Raw genomic sequence first — 13,391 nt, 5'->3', positions numbered from 1 at the left:
GACCATGGCAGTCGTCATTTACTCCCGACATCTGAGCTGCTGAAGACACAGAGGATTAACGGTACTTTCGTTTTGAAGTGAATGCGCTGATCCCCGATCTGCCTAAATGCATCTATGTTCGCCCGAATCATTCGTGATTCAGCTTCATCTACAGAAGAAGTGAGTATAAGGGTTTATATGAATCTTTGCAAATCGCCTTTCCTAATAATGTGCTAGTTAGCAAGTTTCACGATAAATGTGGCTAAAGTAAACAAGTCTCTCAGAGAACTGCGCATCACCCCACGGAAGAGCAGAGCTCATTTGCATTTAAAGCGGCATGCAACAATACGGCTTGCTCTGAAAAGAGCTGTTTTTGACGGGGTAAAAAGGGTGTTGTTTTACACTACCATTGAGAAATGTTAACCAAAGTATGTTGTAGACTTTTCATTAAGACCCTAAAGAATCATATCAACTTGTTATATAACTCAAATTTATTATGTTAAGATATAAAAAGGGTTATTAGTAGTAGTATATTAGTAATAATGATATATTAGTATTTTAATTTTAGTTGGATTGTAAAGTTATCTTTTTTATTAAATACTTAATTTTTTATTTATTATTATTATTATTATATTTTTTTGTCTTCATTTTAATAATTTATTTACTAATAATATTAATAATTATTATTAGTAGTTGTAGTGTATTAGTAATAATGACATTAGTTTTTGTTATTTTAGAGTTGTTGTAAAATAATTTTTTAAATACTCAATATATTTTACATTGTAGTAGGGCTGGGCAAAAAATTGAATGCGATTTTCTGCACAGCCCTACATTGTAGTACAATAAAAATATATATTTTTTTTAATTATTTTTTTTTTCTAAATTGTGCAGCTCTAAATATTATTATTAGTCATATTAATATCTAATCAAAATCATTTTTGGGCTAAATTGTGCAGCTCTAAAAATAAGCACAAAAAACCTGGAGACTTAAAAATAAATAAATAATCACATTTTTGGTCTCAATCAATAAACAAATATTATGATTATTATTAGTCATATTAATATATAATCCCGATTTTTCTCCCAAATCGTGAAGCCCTACTTTAAACACTCTAGTTCAGAATTACATTTACATTGTATATTTGGCAGATGCATTTATCCAAAGCGACTTTGCATTCAAGGTATGCATTTGATCAGTCCATGCATTCCCTGGCAATCGAACCCATGACTGTAGTGTTGCTAGCGCTGCGCTCTGCCGTTGGAGCTGCAGGAATGCATTAGCGTGGCGCAGGGATGTGCTGTGAGAGTCATGAGTGCAGGATTAGCATGAACTAACCCCACACCTCTGAACACGCATTCCAGCCCTGAGAAAAACACACGGCCCAGCGAAATACACATACACTCCTTCCCTTCATTCTGGAATGTAAACAGCATTTAACACTGGCTTTCTTGGGCTTTCTGGTTTGGAAAAATAGGATGCAGAAATGCATGCTTGCTTTAAAGCATCTATTCCCGAAGGAGGGCTATAGATTTGACAGACAGCTCGTCTCCAACTAGCAATGAATAAGCGCCACGGGCGCACCCACTCATTAGGACAGAGATTTATTTCTACTTTAATGGCTCTGACAGCAAAACCGTCCAGACAGGCATTACACGATGCTGACTGAGAGGAAAAGAGCTGTAGCTCTCGCTCAAAACACAGGAGGATAAATCAGATCTATTGATCACCGACTCGTGACAGACTCAGAAATGTGATACGTGACTTTCTAAGGCTCTAAATGATCAAAACTCTGCTCTGTTGCACACAATCTACTCCATACCTTCTGTCGTCTGATTGATAGTATAGACTTTTTTTATCAAGTAAAAGGTTTAGTGTAATTGTACAAACGTCCAGCTTCAGCTCATGCTTCACGTGTCTTTTTGCTGTAAAATCGTACTGATTTTTATCATGTAAACGTCAGAATAATAATATTTCCAGATGAACACTTACTGGACTGAAGCAACTCTGCTTTACTTGATTCTCCATCAATCATTTTTTAGAAAAATCAGTGCGTCTCAAATCTGATCATCAGGATCTTTTGAGGAACATTTGTTTCCAGAAGCTTTACTTTCACTGTTCCTCAGCGCAGGAATGATCTTCACAAGCCTCCAAAACATCTCACATCTTCTGAGGAGCCTTTATTTCTTCATCTCTCAATCAGCACTGGATTGCATTGCATTATATGTTTGTATCATTTCAATCTCATCTTGCTAAGACATATTATTGGAGATATAGAGTGACCACTGATATTTAGATCATGTTATGCAAGTATACTGTTATCTCATTGATTTACATGACAAGCATCAGAATTTGATCATATAAATATCAGCATCTGCACCAAATATTTTTGCTCAGTTTGAGTCTGAATAAAATTGTGCTGTTTTTACATCATATTCTTTCTATATCCAACTATATGAGCCATAAAAGCCTGATGGATCAAATATGATTTTGATGAAAAAAAATACATATGCAAACGGTTTATTTGTCTTAAGGTCCAATAAACTGTTTTATTTCAATATATTAGGGCTGCACGATATTGGAAAAAACTCACATTGCGATATTTTTTTTTTCTGCTATATATATTGCGATATGATAAAAAAAATCAGATGACTTCTATAGCTCTATTTGGAAAAAAATAATCCGTGATTGGGGTGATTTTTAGGAGAGTAAATCAGCATAGGAAATAAATAAATTACAAGCATAGATAAATAACAGAACAAAGATACAAATGAAATAAGCAGTGCTTTATATTTTTCAGGTAAGTCTAACAGTATTCAGGCACAAAAATTGAATAATCAAATGTAAAATAGCACTGCATAGTTTTCACTATAAATTAAATATAATAAATCTGTGTTAAAGCTACAAAAGTGATTTTTCTTTGTGTTTTGTTTTTTAATTAACGTTCATGACAGAGAAAGCAACAGGACCATTAAACTGCTGTGAACCAATATACTGTTACACATCCATTTACTTTCTCAATTGTTTACCTTCACCTAAGCCATAAGCAACTGTGTTTACAAGGATACTTGCAGAGCACAGTATTTCAGGCACAAATAGACGCAGAAGTGAACAGAAATCAGTGTTCACGTGCATCTGCTTGGCTCTCACCGTGTCTACACCGGGCAAAATACTATGAACCCATTTTAATCAGTGAGGCTGTGTGACTGTCTACACTGGATGCGGCGCGACACGACAAATCCCCGACAGTTAAGTGATGCCACGTTTATGACGTACTGACACAAAGTTCAAATGATATGCAACGGTCGTTTTGTCGCGTCCGGTGTAGACAGACTTTGGGGACGTTCACATGTCGCGGGGGGAAAACGCTAGCCGCGCCACTTTCTCCTTCTTTCCAAAGCACTCATGAGCTTGCGCTTTCGTGGCGTCTGCCGTTGCTAAGCGACCATGACCTGCGCTCTCCGCGACAACGCGGTAGTTTCAACAAAGGATAAACGGATTTCCAGCACTGAAAATCGCGTGCTGTAGCTCTGCTACTAAATGTATTTAGAAATGGGTATCTCTGTACAACTGTCGCGTCCCGTGTAGACACCGTGTCTGTGTGTGAGCAAAGAAAACGTATAAATATATCAGTATAAATATAACGATCAGTAGCCTATACTAAAGAGGAAAAAAAAATTAACTTAAATGATTTTAGCAAATGGCTGCAATATAACAAAGAGTGAAAAATTTAAGGGGGTCTGAATACTTTCCGTATCCACTGTATATGTATATATATATATATATATATAGACTAATATTTCATATGTCAGGCTTAACAGGGTTAAAGTAGGACAAAAAGCTGCCCATATCTTTTGTTTTTGACATCAAAGTGATAAGAGTCCAATCAAAATCTATTATTTTGGTGCAAATTAACCTCTAACTTGCTAGAAGCCAGACAGTTTGACAGATTACAACATGAAACTGTGCTCAACCTCAAAAGCATCAACGGATTTATGCAATATATAAAAGAAAACACAACCCATATGCAATAGCAAAAGCAGCTGAAGCATACTAAACCAACAAGACTTTTTCCTCTTTCTGCAGTTGTGCTGTTAGTGTGTGTAAGAGCAGCTGTGAGTGTGTGTGGGACGGGTGGGAGGTAGAGAGCTCTTCACCAATGTGTACACTAATATTGTGCTCTCCTGGCATACGGGCGAGAGAGAGAGAGAGAGAGTGTGTGAGTTCTTCCTCGCATGACCCGGTCACCCCGGTAACCCAGCGCTTCCAGTATGGCCAGCTGGTGAACGTTGAGCGACTCGCACACTTCAAACCAGCGCCAGAGTTTACTTTAACTCCCACCAGAAACACAGAGGAAGAGCGACGGCGTGTCAGAGTGGGGGAGGAACGTAGCAGATTATTTTTTAACTCTACTAACTCTGGTGAGAGGGAAAAAAAGGAGTGTAAATGGACACATTACTACTAGGCAGAAATATTGACAATATCGGAGTATTTAGAATGGTTCACGTGTATCATTTATTGTATATATGCTGATTAAATAAAAAACTTTTATATATAAATAAAAAATTGTTACTAGAAATGAAATTATAAGTGTTCCATTAAAAATAAGTGTTAATTGAAAAAAGAAAAATTCTAACAAATATAATGTATTTTATTTCAGCTAGTTTCAGCTATCATTTCTCACTTTCTTTTAGTTTATCTCAAAGTACTTAAAAACTATTAGGTCATATTAAAAAATAGTAACAATAAATCAAATATAACTAACATAATGTAAAGCATGCCATCTCCTTTATTGTAATAATGTCACAAAAACAATTTCAGGTCATATTTCACACTAAAATAAAATGAAATTAAATAAAAAATTAAATAAAAAAATCTGTGCATTAAAAAATAACCTTATATTAAGATTAGTTCATTTAGTTAGTTTGTTGCATGCGAGATTCATCCTGTAAACAGTGTAAATAAATGTAATACAGGCCTCCAATAGGGCTATGATGAAAACACGGAGCCTCCAGTGAAACTCTGAAATAGTGGCTATTAGCTCTTCACATAGCAAACAAGCTTAAGCTTGTGTGGGAGGCGCAAGATCAGAAAGAGAGCGGCCGACCTCACTGCAAGATCCTTCTCAACAGAGGACAAGAGAAGGGGGAGGAGATAGAGAAAGTCCATCTGAACTACAGAAATCAAGCACAGGTCAGCTGAGTCAGTGAGGACACAGAGGCCGGCCGCTGACCCGGGAGAGTAAAGCCTGAGAGTCCAGCGGCGGATCTTAAACTCCCACTCTGTCTTTCCTTAAAGGGATAGTTCACCCAAAAATCAACATTCGCTCATCATTTATTCTACAAATCTGCATGACTTATGAAGATGTTTTGAAAAACCCCAAACTACACAGACCCAATTGATTTCCATTGTGCAAAATAATAGTAATAATAATAATATAAATTTTTTTTAATCTGAAATAAAGTACTAAAAAAAACTACTTTATTTCAGCTTTCATGGTTTTTAACTAAAATTAAAACTATTAAAAAAAAATAAAAAATTTCAAGCACAGGTCAGCTGAGTCAGTGAGGACACAGAGGCCGGCCGCTGACCCGGGAGAGTAAAGCCTGAGAGTCCAGCGGCGGATCTTAAACTCCCACTCTGTCTTTCCTTAAAGGGATAGTTCACCCAAAAATCAACATTCGCTCATCATTTATTCTACAAATCTGCATGACTTATGAAGATGTTTTGAAAAACCCCAAACTACACAGACCCAATTGATTTCCATTGTGCAAAATAATAGTAATAATAATAATATAAATTTTTTTTAATCTGAAATAAAGTACTAAAAAAAAACTACTTTATTTCAGCTTTCATGGTTTTTAACTAAAATTAAAACTATTAAAAAAAATAAAAAATTTCCTTGCCTGAAATAAAATAAAGTACTAAACTATTTTATTTCAGCTTTCATTGTTAACTAAAATTAAAATTATTTAAAAAAAACAAACATTTTCCTTAGTTACAGCTCAGCTGTGCTCCTCAAACAAAGACGAGGTGCTTTTCGGATAAAATCACAAACTCAAATCAAACTGAAGGCTAAACGCTGAATAGTTCTGGTTGTCCATCGCGTCACTGAATGATTCTGATGATGATTCAGCTCAATTCTTCCAGCATGGCTATTATGAAAAGAACTGGACGGCCTTCAGAACTTTTGCTCTATTATCTGCAATTCAACACGGCCTCAAAATCAACACATTTCACATTACAGAGTGGAAAAAAACCTTTCTGCAATTAAACGAGCAAGAACACGATTAGCAGATGATAAAACATGAAGAGAGAGCCACAACATTACATTCTGAATTTGAAGTTCACCCAAAATTGAAAATTTGCTAAAACATTTACTCACCCTCAGGCCATCCAAGATGAGGATTAATTTTTGTTTCTTTATCAGATTTGGAGAAATGTAGCATTCTATCACTTGCTCACCAATTGATCCTGTGCAGTGAATGGGTGCCGTCAGAATGAGAGTCCAAACAGCTGATAAAAACATCACAATAATCCACAAGTAATCCACACCACTCCTGTCCATCAGTTAACGTCTTGAGAAGACTGTTGCTTATAACTAAAATAATGTTTCCTCCAGTGAAAAGTCAAGCTCCTGTTGTCTCTCACATCAGAATCCACCACATATTTGTTTAGAGCTGTGTTGGCTTGTAAACAGTGCTTGATCTGTGCAGATTTCTCTCCTGATTCAGACCAGCAACTTTTTCATTGGAGGAAGCAATATTATGGATAAAAGACTTGTTTGACCTTAAAAACATCTTAATGATGGATTTGTCCCTTATAAATACGCAGCTTTCAGCTTCACAAGATGTTAACTGATGGACAGGAGTGGTGTGGATTACTTGTGGGTTAGTGTGATGTTTTTATCAGCTGTTTGGACTCTCATTCTGACGGCACCCATTCACTGCAGAGCATCCATTGGTGAACAAGTGATGGAATGCTAACTTTCTCTAAATCTTTTCTAGTTGAAGATACATATAGACACCTTGCTTTCATTTTGGGTGAGCTATTTAAATGCTTTTTTGTAATCTACTTGCAATTTCTAAGTGAAAAGTGATTCTGCACCATTTATTTTCAGTGTGCTTAAAAGAACAGAAACCCAACAACTGGAACAAGCCCTAAAGTTTTAAATGCACAAATAAAAGCAAACCACACAATATGAGCACAGCAAACTGCATGACGTTGAGGATTTGGCATAAATGTATACTTGTATTAATGCAGACAACTTAATGCATTCAAAGCATCTTTTCGCTGATAAGAGTACATGGCGCAAAGTGTGTCAGAGAAACCATCAAATGCAATAACAGGAAACCATAAAGGCAGCTCTGCTGAGTCACTGGGCAAACAGGAGCAACACAGTCACCCTGTCAGCACACACACAGATTTGAGGGAGCATGTGTGTAAACAGACCTGTCTTTACTCTGCTTTTTCCACCTGGATCCTGACATACATCAGCACGACTCGAGGCAGCGTCAGTGCCTTCTGCCAAAGCTTTATCCTATGGGTGGTGATGCTCTCGTCATCACACCCACAGCTCCTTCACTTTGTGCAATCATGACTGTGTCTACTGCCTTGATTTAGGTGTGGTGACCTACAGTGCACCACACCCATTAGAAAAGGGCCTGATGTGTCCTCCGTTGAGTGGAATATCTCCAGTTCTGAACTTTAAAGCGAATCAATACCTACTCCTACACATGCATGGGTCGACTCTATCGCCAAATAACCCACCAGACAATGGGAATCTGCTGCTGATATCTGTTCAACATTCAATCACACAGAAAAAGTGAAGGACACACAAGCGCTGCAGCACTGCTGACCGCTGCTTCCCAGAAACGACACATTGTCAGGCTTCAGGCGAGGATCTCGGAAACACACAAGCCTCGAGGAGCTCGGAGGATCAATGCTGCTGATGAGCGTTATGAATTACGACATGTTAGTTATGATACGTGCTGTATTTACAGTCAAATTAAGCATGCACTGCCTTGTTTACATATCCAAAATATTGATTAAATGTGAATAAAGGACGCAAATATCAGTAAATGTGAATGGAGGGACTCAGTTAAGCTGTGTCAGTGATCATAATCAGGTTTATTCATTAATAATCATATTCTTGAGGACCCTCTGAAAGTCAAACTAGAATTGTGTTTATATTTAAAAATCTGAAATGCCACAAAACGTTACTTTAATATAATTATAGTTAACAAGCATGGTAAACCAATCCATCAGACCAGTGCTATTTGCCATAAAATCACCTTTAAATGCATTTTAATGCATTACAATTAATTGTTTTATTTTCACACAGTATTAAATCCTCATCACTTATCAGGATAAATACACAAACTAATTTAACGTAGCACATCATATTTGTAAGCTTTTATCAGGATGTTTTTTATTGACTATTTTAACTGAACACACACACACACACACACTCACACTCACATCAAAGACGTTTGAACACACCGATGTCATACTTTATTACGTCAGAGGAAAAACAACTTTTAAACTCCGTGTTTGCACCACAATAACATACCAAACGAAGAAAATATGACAATGAAACCCAACGTCTTCGCTGATTTTGATTAACTTGTATAATAAGTTTGCGAAGCTGCTATGCTAATTACCTAGCCAGCTAACGTTAACAACTAATCACAGCAGAAGAGATTTGATTTATAAAATATGAGGTAAATGAGTACTTACTATAGTCATATCTCCACTGGCTGAGTTTAATAAGTGGCCAATTGTGCAGATGAGCGCAGTAAGTGAGTGTTTTTCCAGTCAGATGTGTGAAATCTCTTCACAGGACTCATCGCTCGTATCGAACTCCCTCACAGACACCAAAAACAGCCAAACTTTTCCATCTATCCATGTCTCGCAATCCAGAAATCGGGGAGAAAGGTGGGAAAACGCTTTGAAATGTTATTCCGATGCTGATTGCGAAGTCTGATCAGTTTTCGCAGCGCTTTCTATGGAAATAAATGTGGTATTTTGGTGGAGCAACAGCATAAAGTGGAGGCGCTCGAGCAGAATCACTGTAAGCTCGCGCAGCTCCGCTCTCACTCTCCTCAGGCCCGAGAGAGAAAGAGAGAAAGAGCTGCCCATTACTACTGCATCCGGGTCGCGTGTGTGTACTGTATGTGTATGAAAAACTATAGAAACCCCGCTTAAAACTCATGAGGAATGTAGATGATTCAAAAAAACATCCTACTGTAAATATTATTCTGTACCCGGAAAATAAAAAGAAAGTTACTTTCTGAAATACTAAAGCCAAGTAAATTGTTTTAACTTTATAAAGGTATCCTGAAATTCTCTATATATGTTTTTGCATCAAAATAAATAAATCATCTTTTTAATATAAGATAATTTATTGTCACGATACATTATGTGAGATACTAAATACTGTCTGTGGCTTGAAATATCTTCCTTAATCTTAAAGTTTTTACCCCTTAAAGCTATTGTTACCTTGATCAAGTATTACTTTGGTGGTGGTGGGGGGATAATATTTTAGTATTTATTGTCAACACGGTAAATATTAAAGAGGTTGTCCAATGTTGTGTTTGTGCTTTAGCAGCCTCTAGTGGAGGCAAAAACTTTTTTAAAGCATTTATTTATTTATTTGATTTTAAACCGTTATATATTAAATATTTTGTTAAATTGTAAATAATAAATTCTTTTTTTAAAATTATATTTATTAAAAAATTATATTATACATATATATCTGATATTTCATAATGGGCTTTAAGGGATAATATTTAGTAAAGCTGCTTGAAACTAAATATTTTAATTTAAAAAAATGTTTAAATAAATCGGGACAGTAATCAGACAATATTTGTAAAAAAATAAAATAAAAATAAAAGTTTTATTCATACAAAACAAGTCAGTGAGAACTACAAAGGTTTGTATTTGCACATATTTTGATGATCTGGACAACAACCAGAAATGTGAATTGATCAGTCCCACTAAATCCCGCGTGTTTGTGTTCACCGTCCCGCTACAGGACAGCCGTCTGATGATGCTGAAGTCCTCAGTGATCCTTCATCTGGTCCTCCTCCTCCAGTCTGCGTATCTCTCCCTTCAGGAAGTTGATGTTTTCTCTGGAGGCTTTCAGTCGCTCCTTCAGCTCTGAGATCTCCAGGCTCGTCTTCTTCTTCGCCGCTTCCAATTTTCTCGTGTTCTTAACTCCAGCTCTGCAACTGAATGATTAGTTTGCATGATTAGAACTGCTGTGACTCTCGTATCTATAAAGTATGCTGTCTGATTCACAGTATTTTCACATCTGTTTGAATTCGCACCATCTCGTCGTAGAACTCGGACACGACGGTCTTCTTCGGCATGGCGCTGGAGTCTGACTGGAAGAGCTTCAGCAGATGATACAGCGTGACCTGAAGACAAAAACACCACAACATCAAAACGTTGACTAATGCGGAGGGTTTCAGACTGCTGCTATTCAATTTATGCGTAACTGTATAGCGCTTTTACAATACAGTGCCATGGAAATGTTTCGAGAAAAACTGTACTAATAATAGAAATGTACTATAAAAAATTATTCATTTGGTTTAAATAAATGTAATACATTTTTATTTAAATAACATCTAACAGTTCAGTACTATACCGTGTAAAACACAGTAATGTAACGTAATATAATAACTAAATATTTTCATAATTTAAAGCAATAAAAACTAAATATGTTATGTTGCATTTTTTATTTATTACAAATAAATTATTTATTTTTACATATTATTTATTATATTTGCCACAGTTTTAACAGGGTCTTTATACGTTAAAATAGTACATAGCCACCTTTTACATTTTTGGACGGGTCCAATGAGGATGATCATGTTTGGGGGTCTGTAGCATCCAAAAGATTAAAAATCCTGCAATAATTTACACACAGAAAAAAAGTAATTTAATGCCATTTACCGGTCTCTCATTTGGATCGATGAAGAAGACCTTTATGATGATCTCAAACTCTCCCCATCCAGTCTCAGTAATCTCATACGGAGGCTTCGTACCCACTTAAATAATAAAATAAAATAAGTGAGTTAAATTTTTGATATTACACTATAATATTAGAAGATAAATTGCACACCTCTTAAAGGGTTCCCGTAACTTTCATGCAGTTTGAATTGTATTTTTTTGACATAAGCAGACATATCCTGGGAATATCAGTGGGAAAATAACAACAACAAAAAAAACAGCACTTTGTTAGTATACTACATATTAAATTTAGCATTCATATGCAACACTTATAATGAAATAAGAGTCAACCTCATTTCTGTAAGGCTTCACATAAACTGTCCACTGATGAGTGTGGACCATCGTCTTCTCTTTTCTTGCCAAAATATCGTGCAACGTTTCCAAACACGATAGGTTTCACGACAGTCACTCCCTGGATTATAATAAACGCATAAATCAACGATCAACCCTGTTATTGTAAATGAACATCAGCATTAGCATCATGATCGCTAACGTTTACCTACCTTCCTTCACCCGACCCCCCGAATCTGGGCCAAATTCAGCCATCCTCTTAAACATAGTACACAGAGAGTCAAGTGTTTTACTCGGATTGGCTTCTACGAAATGAGTACAGTTTGGACCTGAACTGAATTACTGTTCGGAACTGCCATTAAGCACAAAATAACATGTTTCTCTATGAAGAAAGCCTCTGTATGTAGAGCTCATAGGATTCCGTTTTCGGTTGCGAGTCAAATTTCAAATTAAGAGTCCTAACAAACGTTTGCTTGGAAAATGTGTTTCTATTCTGAAACAGTGGGCTATAATGTCATTATTGGGCTATGATAACATAATTATAATTTAATCTAGTTAACTAACAGGTATAAAAAGCATGATTAAAAGAAAAAAAATTATAATACCCAGCAAATGATTTTGACTGGGACAGATTAAAAAAAATTAAAATAATTTAAAGGAAACATAATTAAAGCTACTATTATTAATGTATAAAGAAACTATTAATATAAAGACAATAAAGTGAATCTTAGCACAACGTGACAGGTGAGGGAAAGAACACACTTCAAAATTCCGCTTTATTTTGAAATTGCGTAAAGCCCATCAGCACGTCGTCGGTTTTTTTGGGCGGGAGTTTCTGGCTTCACGTATCGACGTCTCTTCTTCACGCGCAGCGCGAGCACCGAGGAGGAGGGAAACAGAAAATGGCGGACGGTGTCGACCACATCGATATTTACGCCGATGTAGAAGAGGAATTTAATCAGGTCAGGTTCACTTTGAGCATCTACACTTGCTTAATAATAAATATTTTACGTGTTGCACGTGCAGATTGAAAAGAAGCCCACAGAAACATGCAGCGCTTTCTGGGGATTTACTAAGGCGTCTGCTAACTCTAGCAGCTAGCTAGTTAGCGAGCAGCAGCGTCTGTGTACATGGTAATATAAAGGTTAACTCCGTTACATATCTTATTTGTTGTTGGGTATCTATATAATAGTTGTATATTACGTTACTATTTGTATTTGTGGCGCGAGTCGGAATCCGTTGCGTCGCGAGCGTTCATTGTTTGTTCTCGTGCACCTACAGCAGGCCGAGCGCGGCGCGCAGTATCGTTTAAACCAGACAGATCAATGTTTATGATTAATAAACCTGACATTTAACGTGTTCACGAAGTATCAAAGATTTGCTTGTAAGCTGATGCAAGTTTAACTTTTGCACAGACGCGACGCTGGGGCGTTCGTTTTAATAATATGCAAATTAGCTTTGGAAGCAGGAGTTCAAATCATACCATTAGGGAATCTTGATTGATTGCAAGACTTTTTGTTATTTAGAAATATGTGCATTTAAAGTGTGTCGATTTTGTGTGCTTTTAAATATTTCGAATGCATTTATACTTATTAATAAAGATACCATATTCTAAACATTTATTCTATAAATTGTTCTATGATGCTTATATAAGATTGCTGAATAATTGGTCGTATAGGTAACTAAAACCGTTAGAGAATTGATTGAACTTGAAATAAAATGAATGAAATTAATTATAAAAAATTACTTTCATTTAATGTAACGTGATGTTCTAAATAGGGCTGTGCGATATGGACAAAAAAAAAACTCGCGATTTCTTTGATAAATTTTGCGATTTCGATTTTAACACACACAGACATGCTTTACAGTCATTAATGCATTCAGTGTGAATTTGAAACATATTTCCAAAAGAAAACCAATTAGAGCTTTATCAAAAAGCTGTAACATGTCTCTAGAACAGAATGGCAAAATCATCACTAAGTAAAGGAGTAACAAAATGTGTCTAGAATAGACATATTTGGCAGAAAGAAAGAAAAAGCTCGTGTCCAGGTCATAGAGGTCTTTGTGGCGTTGCCTCAGATGTTGAACTAGATTTGTTGCACCAAGT

The 13,391-nt window shown here is 36.2% G+C and overlaps 2 protein-coding genes and 1 pseudogene across 5 annotated transcripts in view; 1 reads left to right on the top strand and 2 right to left on the bottom strand.

Moving 5' to 3' along the window:
* LOC107707956 (fibroblast growth factor receptor substrate 2-like) overlaps nucleotides 1-9,080 on the bottom strand; it is a 19,536-nt gene extending 10,456 nt beyond the window's left edge. Inside the window, exon 1 of the mRNA XM_016512077.1 lies at nucleotides 8,717-9,080. The gene's annotated coding sequence lies outside the window, so the exon portion shown is untranslated. The remainder of the gene's footprint in view (nucleotides 1-8,716) is intronic.
* A 960-nt stretch (nucleotides 9,081-10,040) lies between these two features.
* On the bottom strand, nucleotides 10,041-11,733 carry LOC107707955 (YEATS domain-containing protein 4-like; annotated as a pseudogene).
* A 361-nt stretch (nucleotides 11,734-12,094) lies between these two features.
* The window catches only part of LOC107708007 (cleavage and polyadenylation specificity factor subunit 6-like), a 22,504-nt gene continuing 21,207 nt past the window's right edge, over nucleotides 12,095-13,391 (top strand). For 2 of the 4 annotated variants that reach the window (XM_016512147.1, XM_016512148.1), the window contains exon 1: nucleotides 12,096-12,246. In XM_016512147.1, coding sequence (XP_016367633.1) covers nucleotides 12,187-12,246 — 60 coding nt within the window. In that variant the 5' untranslated portion in view covers nucleotides 12,096-12,186. Of the gene's footprint in view, nucleotides 12,247-13,391 lie in introns of all 4 variants that reach the window. The other 2 variants (XR_001636313.1, XR_001636314.1) reach the window with 2 other exon arrangements.

This window comes from Sinocyclocheilus rhinocerous, unplaced genomic scaffold, assembly GCF_001515625.1.
Source record: "Sinocyclocheilus rhinocerous isolate Xijiao unplaced genomic scaffold, SAMN03320098_v1.1 scaffold475, whole genome shotgun sequence".
Lineage (NCBI taxonomy): Eukaryota > Metazoa > Chordata > Actinopteri > Cypriniformes > Cyprinidae > Sinocyclocheilus > Sinocyclocheilus rhinocerous.
This window is presented reverse-complemented; position numbering and strand designations above follow the sequence as displayed.